The sequence below is a fragment of the Montipora foliosa genome, chromosome 12, assembly GCF_036669935.1.
Source record: "Montipora foliosa isolate CH-2021 chromosome 12, ASM3666993v2, whole genome shotgun sequence".
NCBI lineage: Eukaryota > Metazoa > Cnidaria > Anthozoa > Scleractinia > Acroporidae > Montipora > Montipora foliosa.
This window is the reverse complement of record NC_090880.1, coordinates 39758527-39773526: the sequence shown is the minus strand read 5'-3', so window position 1 is coordinate 39773526 and position 15000 is coordinate 39758527. Positions and strand designations below refer to the sequence as shown.

At 41.2% G+C, this 15000-nt stretch overlaps 3 protein-coding genes across 3 annotated transcripts in view; 1 reads left to right on the top strand and 2 right to left on the bottom strand.

Annotated features, from left to right (window-relative positions):
- LOC137980514 (Golgi resident protein GCP60-like) overlaps positions 1–5816 on the bottom strand; it is a 10299-nt gene extending 4483 nt beyond the window's left edge. Inside the window, exons 1-5 of the mRNA XM_068827974.1 lie at positions 5603–5816; positions 4302–4437; positions 2968–3216; positions 2585–2687; positions 220–385 (exon numbers count right to left, since the gene is read on the bottom strand). Coding sequence (XP_068684075.1) covers positions 220–385; positions 2585–2687; positions 2968–3216; positions 4302–4437; positions 5603–5786 — 838 coding nt within the window. The 5' untranslated portion in view covers positions 5787–5816. The remainder of the gene's footprint in view (positions 1–219; positions 386–2584; positions 2688–2967; positions 3217–4301; positions 4438–5602) is intronic.
- A 567-nt stretch (positions 5817–6383) lies between these two features.
- On the top strand, positions 6384–8818 carry LOC137980512 (trehalase-like). The gene has a single exon (XM_068827972.1). The coding sequence runs from the start codon at positions 6418–6420 to the stop codon at positions 8263–8265; it is 1848 nt and encodes a 615-aa protein (XP_068684073.1). The 5' UTR covers positions 6384–6417; the 3' UTR covers positions 8266–8818.
- A 181-nt stretch (positions 8819–8999) lies between these two features.
- Positions 9000–15000, bottom strand: part of LOC137980513 (uncharacterized) — a 7686-nt gene continuing 1685 nt past the window's right edge. Inside the window, exons 2-6 of the mRNA XM_068827973.1 lie at positions 14435–15000; positions 12684–12812; positions 11820–11930; positions 10105–10580; positions 9000–9273 (exon numbers count right to left, since the gene is read on the bottom strand). The exon at positions 14435–15000 is cut by the window's right edge and continues 37 nt beyond it. Of these exons, the coding sequence (XP_068684074.1) occupies positions 9097–9273; positions 10105–10580; positions 11820–11930; positions 12684–12812; positions 14435–14954 (1413 nt within the window). The 5' untranslated portion in view covers positions 14955–15000 and the 3' untranslated portion in view covers positions 9000–9096. The remainder of the gene's footprint in view (positions 9274–10104; positions 10581–11819; positions 11931–12683; positions 12813–14434) is intronic.

Genomic DNA, 15000 nt, shown 5'->3' with positions numbered 1-15000 from the left:
AGTAAAGTGCGCGTTATTTAGTTTTTGAAATCGCCTCAAATTAAAAAGGACATGTCATTTTGTGACTTTATTTGAATAGTAGTTTTTTTTTTAATTGGGCTTAAATTTTAAAAACAACACTACACGACAGATGTTGATAATTGCTTTGACAAACTTAATAGCCTTCGAAGAAATAACATGAACGGGTCGAAATTTCTGGTATTATGCCTCATCACTTACCTCCTTCATGTGTGGGCACACGAACTGTCATTGTCTCACCGCGACCAACAACTAATACAGAACTCGGATCAGACTTCACATGTTGAATGAACTCTTGGACTTTTGGACGTGTCCATAAAGAAGCGGGTTGTATTCTAGGTGTGCCATTGACAGCCTTCGTCTTGGGCTAAACAGGATTAGAAAATAATTTAATCTTACAAGACAAATCCACCAGCATTTTTTCTTTGAAGCAAACAATACGAGGTTTTGATACTGTAATGATTTTGGTTCTAAAGTGCTGTCAATTGGAGCGGACTCCAATATTGTTGGATTTTGTTGGGCTTCGTAAGGCTTATAAGCATAGCGGCTGCCTCAAGAAGAATTGCATAGAAATTGGGCTTTGTTTCTAAATAAACTGTGGAGATGCGTTGGTGAGCGAGGTCAGCATAAAAATATGATTCTATGAAAATAATAAGGTAATGATTGGACCTCCACTGAGGGCTTTTATAATACATCGCATGGTGGAGCAACCCTCCTTATTGGTAATCTTAAGATTTCAACTTTGTTTCCAGGTTCCTCTCCCTTCCTCCCTCAAGACAGTACCCTGGTTGCGGATGGTCACGTGTCTACATGTATGTGTACAAATCAAATCCTTACTGAGGGTAGATCCTTGACTTAATTTTGTCAACAATCAAATTCAGTTCAGTCTTGGGAAGGGAGAAACCACTTGCTTTTCTTTAACAAAATAATGTCCGTCGCTCACGTTCTTTAGCAGACTTCAAGTTGTGCTTCTTTCAGTGGCCTGGGTATACAGACCTTATTATTATTTTTGAAAGTAAAATAAGTAATTTGACTGGAGCCGAAGACGACACGAACTAATATCCACGGGCAACGAGGATTTACAGGAGTTTGCTTTAGATTAATAAACATTCTGGAGGCAAGTGATGTTTAATTTCCACTCCCTACTGGGCCAGAAACGTGACCAGTCGCAACCAGGACACTATCTCAAGGGAGGACGAGAGAGGACCCTGGGAACGAGGTTGTTCAGATGTCCCTGAAAGCTTCATCTGGATTAAAGAGCCGCTAATACATTGACTACATTTGCCTCTCCTTTCCTACATAGTTTAACAGTGATGTCTTTGCCTCAAAATCAAGGTCACCCAAATGAATTATTGCAAAGTTCTAATATTCCGTGGCTTTGTCCGATGACACGCTTAAAAGACACTGAAAATGCAAATGATTTTTTTATCACTTAGACTGCTCTTTCCGCTAATAACAAACATAATGGTATGTCACCATTTTCACCCTGACATGAAATTTTTGTGTTTATGAGCTGCTCAAAGTAAAGGAAATTAAAAACAAGCGGTCCTTTGACGCACAACCAAGCTAGTGCGAGGCGTGGATCCTTTTCGGATTCTTCTTATAAAACTGTTTTGCATACATGTACTTGTTCAAAAAATAACACAGCTCAATCCTTGATCTAAACGAGTACTAGTTTTACCAAGTTTATGAAACCTACATGTGTATGTCATACATAAAATCAAGAAAGGCTTACGTTGGTGTAAACATTGGCCGAGTAGTACTTATATTTCAACGGAATTAACTATTGGAGGGTAATGTGAAGTGCTACTTTTCTATCCATGTAAACCATGTGAGCCCTCGAGAGAAAAACTCTGACCAGGGTGGGAATTGAGCCCACAACCTTCGAGCTAGATCACCGCTGCTCTACTGACTGAGCTACAAGGTCAGAAGGGAGCAGGAGACCTGCTCTGGTGATCTAACTCGAAAGTCATGGGTTCAGTTCCCACCCTAGTCAGAGTTTTTCTCTGTCCTTGTGTGGGCCCAATTCCATCAGTAGGGCTAATGCTCACATGGTTTTCATGGATACAAAACTAGCACTTCACATTACCCTCCAATAGTTAATTCTGTTGAAATATAAGTGCTACATGGTCAACGTTTGCACAAACCTAACCCTCCCCCCTCTACTTGTACATATTCACTGTCGTGAAATTGACATCTTAAACTCCCTTGACCAGCTCCCGTCTGACTTTGTAGCTCCGTCAGTAGAGCAGTGGTGATCTAACTTGAAGGTTGTGGGTTCAATTCCCACCCCAGTCAGAGCTTTTCTCTGTCCTTGTCTGAGTCCAATTCCATTAGTAGGGCTAACGCTCACACGTTTTAAATAGCATTCCACATTACCCTCCAATGGCTAATTCTGTTCACATAAAATCAAGACTTTGGCAAGAAAATCATTAAAGTTCTGCATTTGCTTTTGGTAGAAAGATTCATCAGAACACTTTAATTTTTCAATCAATTTTATTTTTTATACTCATCCTTAGTCCTCTGCTGCTTAAGAAAAATTTAATGGTGAATTACATTGGTATACCTGTTGTCCAGTATTTTGATGTTGTTGTTGTTGTTGTTGCAAACTTTCTTGTTGCTGTCGTAAGAGCTGCTCTTGCTGTCTCATTATTTCTTCTTGTCTTCTCCTGAAAAGAAACAGAAGATAACTTCAAAATTTTGTCAAATTGAAAGAAAGTTATTTCAAACAGCCCTCTACACTACAAACACTGCTTCTGAATCATAAAATGACATCCCAGTTTGAATGTTTGGGTGGGAGAGATGATTCTAGGAGAGTAGGCCACAGAGTTCCACATATTTTGTCACTCTTGCACACACACCAATGATGTGGTTGGCCAAACTGAATTGGCTAGATAAGTTTCTGACCTAATGAGACCAGTCATTCATAGTCACCCTCAGCTCCATTACCTTTCTTCCTCCTCAGCTTGTCTTTTCATTTCCTCTTCCAAGAGTCTCTGTCTCTCGCGCTCTGCTGCCTCTTCAGCTTCCCTTTGCAGTCTTTCCTCTTCCTCTCTTCGCAATCTCTCCTTCTCTTCTTTTTCCCTCTGTTGAGCCTCCATCCAGGGTCTTAGCTCAGGTGAGCAAGTCCCAAGTAAGTCACAAAACTTCTTCATGGCTTCTTGCGGCTGCAAGTTTCCAAGACTCTCCCAAGCTCTCCTAAAGTAATAATAATAATGGTTTATTATCAGTATATAATACAATACAATACATACTTAATTGACCGCTCCCCGCAGGGGCTTTTCAGGGCCAATGAAACACAACGAAACGACAGAACAGAACAACAACAACTGTTAAGAATCCCAACTGGCTGGAGGCAAACCAGTTGGCTATTTTCAAGTGCAGCTGGGAAGTTGAACCAGGGACTACCAGGATCAAATTCAACGAGTGGTCAGAGCGGGTCTTGAATCCGGGATCTCCGGATCTCAAGGCAAGCGCCCTAACCACTAGGCCACACTGCCTCCTCCTATATCCAAACACATTGGCTCTTCATCTCATAAGACTATGCTACAACTAAAATCTAGTATGTAACCTTAATATTTACACAAATAATATACACTAAATTCATCCTACATATAATGTGATAAAGTTAACTGGAAAAGGTCGAGCTAACCACCCAACACTAAGAAAGAAGGCAGCGATTATTTAAGAGTTCAAATCTCTGCTTTGAAAAAGACCTTAAGTTGTCACAGGACTTAATCGCAGGCGGGAAAGCATTGAACAAAGAAGCAGCGCAGTCCTGGAAAGTGTGTGATGTACATGTAAATGGGATGATGTACACCCATTATTGTATTATTTCCCACCAGTACTGTTTACTTTACAGAAAAGTAAAAGAATTAAATCCTCAGATTTCCCAATGTGTTATGTGCTCAATAACGAACCACTTCAAGTTCAAATTAGCCAGGGCAGAGTTGTTTGGGGGTACAAGTACTTCCTGACATTCATTGCTTGTTTGATGACCAGAAGAGGGGCTTCTTCCTTACACTTATTAACCTATTGACTCCTGGGGGTTCCCCATTGACGAGTAAAATACTCTGGCATTAGACAGAGTAAAATACTAAGTATGGCTGCTTTAGGCCGGTTTAGGGGTGAATGGGTGAAATGGGACACTAACCCAGCACAGTTCCACCAAAGATTTTGTCCTAAAATGAAATGTTCACTGACAAGACAGCTGTGTAGCAGTGATTCCCACTTAATGACCTTTAATGACTAAACATGAACAAAGGATTACAAGGAGACCTTACCGTCGGTCATTACCAATAACATCAAAATAACCAACATCTGGAAATTTCTCTGGATCATAAGGTCCACTAGAAACTTGCTTCCAATAAGCTGTCAAATCAACTTTCTCGTCATATGATAACTTGATTATCTGTTTTTCTGTGAATATAAGTAAACGCAGTTACCATAATGAACAAGAGACTGTATCAGATCATTGATCCCCTCCCCTTCACGAGGTTTCCCATCAACAAGTAATATTACAGTATTACAGTTCATGTATTTTTCACTCACCTAGTTTTTAGTGTGAAGTCCGAAGGACGAAGGACTATTAGGTTTAGAATGGGGCATGATACGTCAAGTAAGCAACAAAATATTTCCTGATCAAAATTCCGGAGTCAGATGTCGATATTCCAAATGGTCGGAAACAATATGATTCCTTACTTGATGAAAAGAGGTTAAAAATTCTTCAAATTCTTTGTTAGACCATGTGTAATGGTGGGTAAGTATCTCGAATATATTTCATATAGGGGTAGGTGAGTCTGCTGGTCTTTAGAGAACAAACTGGGAAATATCGCTAACATACTCCCCTAAAGATAATCCGTGGTCGATATCCAAAATCGGCGAGAGAAGGGTAAGTCGCGTGTCTCATTCTTAGCAGATCAGTCTGCCATTTTGATGTCGCTTTGCTGTGAAAGTTTACATTGTACGGACGGATGTACGGGCTCCACAACAATTTGTGAAAGGTAAATAATTTACGCTACGTATGAAAGGGACGTTATGGTCTATTTTGTTGCTTCTATTTTATCTGGAGGGAATCTACATGTACCTGCCTTCTTTACATCGACAAGCACGTTTATGGCAATTAAATTACTATGTGAGCCTTTAGTTTACTCAAATGTGCCTTTCTCGCTTTTAGTTTCCTTTGCTTTTAAGATTGACAAATGATTTGGAGCAAATCCTGTTGATCAGCTCTCTGGACCAAGGCCACTTCCTGTTTTCACCGTAAGTGCTCGTACGTGCAAGACTTCGCACTAACCGTTCGGTACCGCTCGTTTTTTTACCTCAAGATACGCCTTTGTGTTCAATGTTAAGGATACACGAAAGCAGGCCATTGCAAACAGCGTAACGTAACAAGGGGTACGAATCGAACGAAAACTTCCTTTATATCAAAGAGAAAAACTATGGTTCTCGGGAAGAACTCCTTCTCTTTGATCCTAACGATTTCTTATGAGTCCAACTCAATGTAAAAAGGGGGAGGAAATTAATATATTTGTTCAAAGTTACCGATCTACATAAGAAACAATTCGAACCCTTCCTCTTTTACCTTTATGATAGTACTGTAAGCACAGTTTGTAATATTCTCGCAGGGGGTATCCATATTTGTAAGGTACCTCTTCACTTTCCTTTTTTGTAGCTCCACTGACATCTACACCGTAGTTCTGATCCTCTATAATTGTTAAATTGTGAGGATTTTCGGCAATTTCAGCATCGCACCGACCATCCGCCATATTGCCACGCGTACTGAGCCAAAACAAGCAATTGAGCATGCGTTCAAGGTTCTTGTCCCGATACTCGTCGAACCCGAAACCCTCGTCAAACCTGACCCGGAAACGTGTACCTCACATGATTTCGAGTGAAATTTCGGGCGAGTGCAATTTGTAGTCTTTGAAAAAAATTACAAGTGCTTATTTCTTCTAAATTGCGCGGGAAATATCATGTGATTACTTATTATAATAATATACATGAAAAAATTCGATTAAGCAGAAGCAACGCACGCGTATCATGCCGAGTCACGCAAAAATTGCGCCATAAATTGCTCCATCCAGGGCTCGCGTTTGATTTGCTCTTAGCCAATCAGACTGGAGTAATTTTGTTATGCATATTGTTATTATTATTATTATTATACAAACATCAATGAAATTCTGCTGTCACTGCTGAATACCCGGTCACTTATTTGCACACGAATTGCAACTCACAGGATGCTTTTAAGTTTTTTAAGACTTAAAAACTTAAAAACACATTCAACTGCAATCGGCACCACCTGATCTTTATTTGTCAAGATGTCACCAGATGTCACTGCATTGCCTTCATCGACATCCGGCTGCTTTGTCTGCATTGGAAGCTAGCCGCCAGTGTGCGATGCAAAAATTCATCTTCTGCATAAAAACCGTGACAGTCTCGCAGTGTCACGCAAGATTGCGGAGACAACATAAGATGGGGTCGTGCCACTACTTCCATTTCCTAATTTTCTTTCCTTTCGTCCTGAAGGCTGTTCTTGTAAACTCCGAAAATCCAGCCTGCAACAATGAGATCTTTTGCCGTGGAAACCTTCTGCGCACGGTACAAATGGCGCGCATTTTCAACGATTCCAAGACTTTCGTTGACATGAGATTACAGAAAGACGCAGCGGAAGTACTGCAAGCTTTCAAAGCTCTTTCACCTAATGTCTCAAATATGCAAGTAGCTGAGTTTGTTTCGAAAAATTTTCATCCCGAAGGACATGATTTGGAGGGGTGGACACCGCCCGATTGGATAGAAAAGCCTGAAATGATCGGAAAGGTCAAAGACTTAAATCTCAGGGATTTCGCGTCCAAGCTCAATGGGCTATGGAGGAAACTTGGAAGAAATATCAGCGACGAAGCGCGCCGAAGTCCCGATCGGTCTTCGTTGATTGTTGTCTCAAATCCTTTCATTGTACCCGGCGGTAGATTCAGGGAATATTATTACTGGGACTCGTATTGGGTGATAAATGGTTTGCTAATTTGCGAGATGAAGGACACCGCCAGAGGAATGATTGACAACTTCATTGAACTTGTAAAGACATTTGGCTTTGTGCCTAACGGTGGCCGGATTTACTACACGAATCGAAGTCAGCCTCCATTTCTAATTCCAATCGTCGACTTGTACCTGAATTACACCGGCGATATAGAATATGTTAAGTCGATTCTAGACACCTTAGAAAAAGAGTACAGCTTTTGGAGACAAAATCGCACAGTTGAAGTTGAGATTTCTTCAGGTCAAAAATATAATCTGTCGATCTACGCGGCTAATATGGATACGCCAAGACCTGAATCGTATTTCGAAGATGTCCATACGGCGCAAGGTGTGCCAGACGATGTAAAGCCGACGCTGTATCAGGATATTGCATCGGCGGCTGAAAGTGGGTGGGACTTCTCTACGCGATGGTTCAATCGTACCAGTACAGGACAGGGCTCGCTTAGTAGCACGAAAACACGCCAGATTGTACCCACAGATCTTAACAGTGTTTTATACTACTGCGAAAAACTGCTAATGAAATTTTCCAGTCTCGCTGGAAACACGCACAAAGTAAGCATGTATAAAAGATATGGCGAAGCTCGTAGGGACGCCATACAAGCTGTACTGTGGGACAATGAAACTGGTCTGTGGCTTGATTATGATCGTCAGCTGAAAAAGAAGAGGCAATCTTTTTACGCCTCGAGTGTAGTTGCTCTTTGGGCAGGCGTGCATCAGGGAGATGTGAACCAGGAAATGGATGTATTCCGTACACTCCAACGATTGAAAGTTCTAGATTACCCCGGAGGATTTCCGACTTCCCTCTTTCCGTCTGGGCAGCAATGGGATTTCCCAAACGCTTGGCCACCGCTCCAGCATATGCTAATAGCTGGCTTTGCACAGTCAAGTGACAAAGAAATGAAGGATCAAGCTCTTAAATTCGCCCAGAAGTGGATTACTACTAACTACAAGGCTTGGAGATCAGCAGGACATATGTTTGAGAAATTCAACGTTAGCGTGCAGGGTACCCCAGGGGGAGGGGGTGAGTATTCCATTCAGGTAGGCTTTGGATGGACCAATGGGGTGGTACTTGATCTGCTGAATCGCTATCCGGCCGAATTGCACAGTGGGGAAGAGCTTACTAAACATGTCAAGAGCAATGGCTGCTTTTCAAAAGGCATTTTTCCTGTCTTCCTCAACGGAATTTTCGTCATTTTGTTGTTCTCATTCTAAATGAGCAACCAATATACCAAGTGAAGTAGAAATACCGGTTCGTTACAAAACTGCCATAGATGGTTTTTTTCCTTGAAGTACATTTCCGTTTGAAGATTTTGAAGTGTCTGAATGATCCACTTGAACGAGAAGCGCCAATATAATGTGTCAACGGTATTACTCTATGAAAATGTTCGATTGCGGTCGCAAGTTTAACAGCAGCTGTCCTGAAAAGTTATGAGCGAGTTGATTGATTGATGTAAAAATGTCCTCGGACCGGATAAGGAATCGGGCCCCTTCGTCGCCCGAATGTATGGGCGCATGGAGTAGTCTACGTCAACTGACTATAATTTTTTCTTTAATACAGCAAGGGCCCCGTGGCAAAGCCGAAAGCAAAACCTTACCTTATATCACTGCATAAATAGACAATAAAATGAGCGAATCAAATCCTACATCAGCACGTGCCACAAATCTTCTCAAATTTATTTTCAGGACAATACATTATATAGAATTTACTTAAAAGAAGACTATTTCAATGAAAATTCTCGTCTTATGTATAATAAACAACTCAAGACATAGAAAGTTCTTTGTACGTGGTTGTATTCACTCGTTGTTTGTGTCAAAAACCCCAACGAGCGAGGAAACTATATATAACGTAAACGAGAAAAAACAACGATCGCGAAATATTGATCTTTATTTGTTGTAGTGACGTTTCGCAAGGGCGTGGCTCGGGTGCCACTTTCTCCTCGTTTAAAACAGGTTATTCGCAAACACCCAGGCAAAGGCCACCGCGACCTATCTTGCTCTTTCACAAGCGGAAGCATACAATGAGTGATTTAAAAAGACCCTTTATCACGTCTGGAAGAATCGTTCTACAGCGTCAGCCGCAGGTGTAAAGACAAAATCTTTAAAGTGCACACCATCCACGGTTCCTCCTGGATAGGAGCTTGAAACAGGGAATACATCCATAATTATGAACCCGGCCTTGCACATCGCCCAGTTGGCGTAGGCATTAAAAAGCTGCACGCGCTGAAAACAAAATTATGAAGACGGTAAAACAACGGTTCATCTTCAACCTCGTTTACAGGGCTTTTCTCCGCCGAGGAGAGGGTGGGTGGAAAAGCCCTGGGAACGAGGTTGCATTCTCTTCGGTCCTTATCAACCCTCGATTCTCAGTCTTAGCAATTCTGGGTCTTTCTTGCAACGTGACTAACAGAAGCGGTAATTTACACCCCAAGAGTTCACCCTAGTCAACCAACTCATCTCGACTTTCACCACATCTCGCCAATCTTTGACACTTATTAATGTTGCTAGTAGTCAAGGAAAGTCCCCTTTCGCCATTTGTCTTGCCGTTGATAACTATGATATTTTTTTCAAAGCCTGGATGACTTTTAATTTCTGGTGGACAAAACTAAGATCCTTTACATCAACAATCGCTTTTGGGGTGTCATGCTTCTTTGTAGCCCATGTATGCAGCGGAAGATTAAAAATGATGGTTGGATCCCAGAATGGAATGTTATCGTCCGTGTGTTGTCTAGCGAACGATTGCTTGTGACTGTCTTTTCGACAACCTAAATGTCATCTTTACTTGACTGGAAAAATGAGTTACGCTAGTTTAAAACAAAAGACCTTAATAAGTGCCTGTATTAGATTGCGGCACCAACTGAGATGGCTACCGTGACTTGACGTCATGACGTCACCCTGGTCAGGGTTTTTCTCTGTCCTTGTGTGAGCCCATTTCCATTAGTAGGTCTAACGCTCACATGGTTCATATGGGGTAGAAAACTAGCACATCACATTACACTCTAATCAGTTAAGTCTAACTGAAAATTAGTCTGCTTGGTATTCCTGCGACATTACCTGTTCAGTGTGAAATCTCCTGTAGCAGCCGCTGTACAGTTCTCTTTGATCGTGGATCGCAGTGGTGCTCTTCCATATCACCGTTCCTCGGTAATATCGCTTAAGTACGCTGATAAAGCCGTCAATAATCTTTTGATAATTATAAAAGCTCGTGCTTTTCAGCAAGTGCACTCCAGCATTTAAAATAAGAGCGCTGTCTTGATCCATGTCAAAGCGCGTAACCACATTTCGGAGTTCGTTAAGTATCCTTGAAATACTTATAGGTCTCCCACCAAACATCAAGCTCATCTCGTCTGCGGCGGATTGTGTTAGCACATATACCCATAACATTGTGTGGTAGCAGGCCCGAAACACTTGCCAGCAGAGAGGTCTCTTCGAAATGGACTGAAAGAAATATCGGTTCAGGGAATCGCCGTATACCCAAAGTACACCGCGTCCTTGTTGATGTCCGGATCTACCCAAAGTCATAGGAAGACCTGGATAAGAGAAAGGGTGTCGTAAATTTGGCTGAAACTACCAGTGTTTTTTGTTAAACCCCTAATTAACAAGAGACACAGTATTTTCTCTAACTACTTTGAGTTCATCAATAAATACATCTAAGGTATAGTTTAAGCAACCGAATCTTTCACACTGCTTCACATAACGGTAACGTTAACGTTATGGTAGAAACACCAGTTATTACTCAACAAACTGCTCTAGTCATTAAACGGAGTTAACTGAATGGAGTGTAATGTAACGTGAAGTGCTAGATTGTCAAGTAATACATCACCATAGCAACAACAAAGTCACCTAAAACACCCTATATTTTGTCTTTCAACGCTTATATCTCGAAAACGAACTCGGTGACCCAGTTTTCATGCCTGGAAAGTGATCAGCATGCTAAGATCCGCTCTAGAGAATCTTCTTTATTTTCTCAAAGAGGTAACCTGCTAATCACCTTCCGCCAATTAAAAAATGGGGTTACAGATATCTTTTTTGACAGATCAGAATTTAAGACAAGATATATAGCGCTGTTGGATGGCTTTCCTGTTGCTAAGGTAACCGGCTACGTCACATTAAAGGTAAAGGTAAAAGGTAAAGTCACTTTATTTAACGTCGGTAGTTCCTTCAGCTACGAGGCTGGTATCAATGGAAGCCGACGGTTCGCCCTTTACCCCCCTCTCTCTGTCAGTGCTCCGTTTTAAGGAGATTTAAAGGTATAGCTACACGGATCAGAGGAAAGTCGAAACAGACGTTGAAGTCACGCATTTAATTTAATTGTTGTTTACAAGATCCACAACATAGTTGTTTGGTGGTGCAGTGTTGCAGAGTCAATACATCTAAATAGTATGCTTTCTTGAAAGGGTTGAAACTGTTTCTAGCCACCTAAACAACGGCTAAATGGAAGAGGACGAGGCTCCAGGCTCCCAGATAGTCGGGAAAACGAAAATAACTGTGTGAAAAGCGAGTGGGAGCTTGGGTCCTCGACTCAAGTCCTCTCTCGCTTTGCACATGCAGTTGTTTTCGTTTTCCCGACTATCTGAAAGCCTGGAACAGGCTACTTCAAACAAAGAAATATTTGCAATAACGTGAAGTTGTATTTTATGATGAAGCCTACGTCGTTGGTCTTTCTTTAGTTCTCCATTGTTTTGCTATCAATGAGAGGTCATTTCCATTGAAAACTTACCCTTTTTGTTCAAATAGCATTTGCATACACTGCCTATAACAATAGGTACCTGTTTGATGTGGTCTCCACTGCTCATCTGCCCATGCGCCGAATCCATCCAACAGCAGCTTGCATTTCTCCCAGCATGCAATTTGGCTCACAGCCTTGAAACCATCCATTTCTGTTGAAAGATTAAGGGAGTGAAAATTCTTACCATGTCAAGCACACTTAAAGTTGAAGCTCAAATAATCGTATTTAGTCATCCTTGGATCTTTACCTTAGAATTTCAGAACTACGACGTGGCTCAATAAAAATAATTCCACTGTCTGCCCCATTCATCGTACAAATTGATCAATCAAAATGTTATAACCCTCAAAGATTTTGAAACTTTGGCCAAGCTACAACGGTATTCCGAACCAAAAAAATGAATGCAGTTGGAAATTGTCATTTCGTTTGTTACAAGCTCGACACCGATTCGAGCAGTCGGTGCACCAGCTTTCTTTTTCGATTTGCATGGCAGTCTGTAAATTATTTCCTTTTTTCAGTTTTTCTTTCTCTTCTTTTTAGAAAATGGCGAGAAAATAGTTTAAGCTACAACTCGTATTTTCAATCTGTATTTCATTGAAGATTTTGGAACGTGCGTTTGGTGGTCCGCTGGCTGTCTTTTGACATTTTTTTCTCGATTATTTAGAATTTATAGCAACGTATGCGTGGTTACCCCCAATTTTCTTTTTGGATACCGAAATCACTTGCTAAGTTCTGCTTTCTTCGCATAGTTTTGAACCGCGCAAAAATATCCCTATATTAATAAGCACCGCCGATAGGAAATCCGACTGAGAGATGCGCAGAACGTATGCGCAATAACAATAGTAGACACCGTACTAAGTGTAATGTTAAGGTGCACTTTTCGAACACGATGCTGCAATTGTCTCACCTTTTGTCATCATTCTCATTGCTAACGGAACGGAGAACTCAATTTTTCCACCTCCCAATGGTTCCTGCAAGAAATCATGAGTTCTGTTACCCAGGCTCCCGTGATGCTGAAATGAACCATGTCGGCAGCCTGGGGAGAGAGACAGCCTGTCAAGAACTCAACGACTTCTCCCCCTCAATTGAAGGATTATTCTTAATTGTCAATTTGCTCCAAGTGAGGTACTATCGTTCATTTTGGACACTGAAAGTTTGATAGGGATCATGGGAAATGAACATATATATTTTAAAAGCCCAACCAAAATGTCTGAACTCGCAGGATTCCAATCTGGGAACGTTTCATTAATAACCCCTTAACTTAACCACTAGACTACCACGTCACGAAATGCGAAGACGTCAATAATTTTTTCTTCCAAATGCCGCTGTAAACGCGTATTAACACCCGCTAAGAAGCAAGCTTACACATCGAAAAATGTCGGTTACCAAACGTCAAGAGAAAGCTAACCATTTTAAAATCAAGCCTTAAACTTAACCATTATTCAGCAATGATTTTATTTATATACTAATTAGTTTTGGTAAATAATCATGGATGAAAACAGTTCCTTCAAAGTGGGTGCTCCGGGTTTATTTCCTGCATGTCCAAGGACTAATTTTACTTTTTTTCTTATTATCTGCTACCACAAGTCCTGGGACAGAGTAATCTATATGGAGAATAATACTTCATTTGGAGCAAGCTGACAGTGAAGAATAATCATCCTTCATTTGAGGAAGAGATCGTGTTAAAGGACTGCTGGTTTCATTCACCTGGTCAGCGATATTTTCTCTGCCGAAGACTAATCAAAAAGTATTGTCTTGGGGCCGCCGTAGATATATCTGTCCGCTATCCCTTTGCTTACAGCGTTTATTACTTCAGAGGAAATTCTTGTTATGTCAAATTCTTGTTATGTTAAGATCCAATTCAGACAGTAAATTTTGCGTGCGCTTAATCAAGAGAAATTGTATTGGCTTTACAATAGTATGTGAACATAATGGGTCACAACACCGTCTTAATTATTGAAGTCCGTATGACGCTTATTTCTTTCCTCGTTTTTAGCTTTTCGTTTATATATCTAAAGTATGGAGTGCAGTACTTCAAAAATTTTCCCTCGTAGTTTATCCACGCGTTTTAGCGGGCCTCTGATTTGCACCCAAAGAAATTTGGCCGAGCCAGTTGGGTCCTGGTAACTAGTGACGTCAAAGGAGTAACTTGTAGAATAGACCATTTTACAGTTGTAGCTGAGTTACCTGGCCTACGAATGGAAGCGAGGCTGCTGATGACCCTGTTTTGATACAAACCTCCGTGCTTTTGTAATGTTAATACGGACTAATTAGAATTACAACAACACAATTTGCATGATAAAAGCAGTCGGGGCTGTATCAATGCAAGGTCACCGGCAGCCTCGCAGCCATTCATAGGCTGGGTCGCAGAGCAAACAACTGTAAAATGGCCTATTCAAAATGGCCGCCGTGTTTGCAAAAAGGTCTATTATTGACTTCTTTGACGTCATAAATTATCAGGACCAAACGGGCTCGGCCAAAAATCAAAGGCCCACTACTGTAAAACGCGTGGATACACTATAAGGGAAAGAGTTTTTGAAATACTACACTCGAGACACTACAGACATTAAATGAAAAAATAAAAAAACAGGGAGATCATGCGATACTCTGCTATTCGACGTTAACATGTTGTTATTGTACCGTACAAATTTCATTTACCTCGTATAAACCAGTCAAGAGGGGGGTCTTTTAGCCCCTCGCATAGGGTATAATCTAAAATTATCTCGGCCCAATATTTTCCAGGTTCTTGCGGTAAAAACACAGCTTTGTACAATCCATTACTCAAATCATATACTGTGGCAGCCATATTGGATGGTCCCCGTATGTTGACCCGCCAAGAATCTCCTCCAGTGGTCTTGTTCACATTTTTCACAGAGACAGACTGAATGTAAATTTTGCTGAAGAAACCGGCAGGTCGAATATCCATTTCTTTCACATAGCTTTTATGAGCCTCCGTTTGGAGTTTCGCATTCAGTGGTTTTGCATCCCATTCCATGTGCTGTAAGCATCGACCAATCACGTTCCTCCAGTCATATCTGTGCATGCGCATTTTGCACCAGCTGAGCTTGAAATTCACAACATTCTTTCTGTAGGTCATTTTCTCCTTTTCAATGTCGTCTTGTGCACATGAGCGTGGTGAAATCAAATATGTAAGAATGACCACTGAGAGTATACTCATTGCGCAGGTCACAGACCCAAAACAGCGCTTTACACTTGGTCCTTGC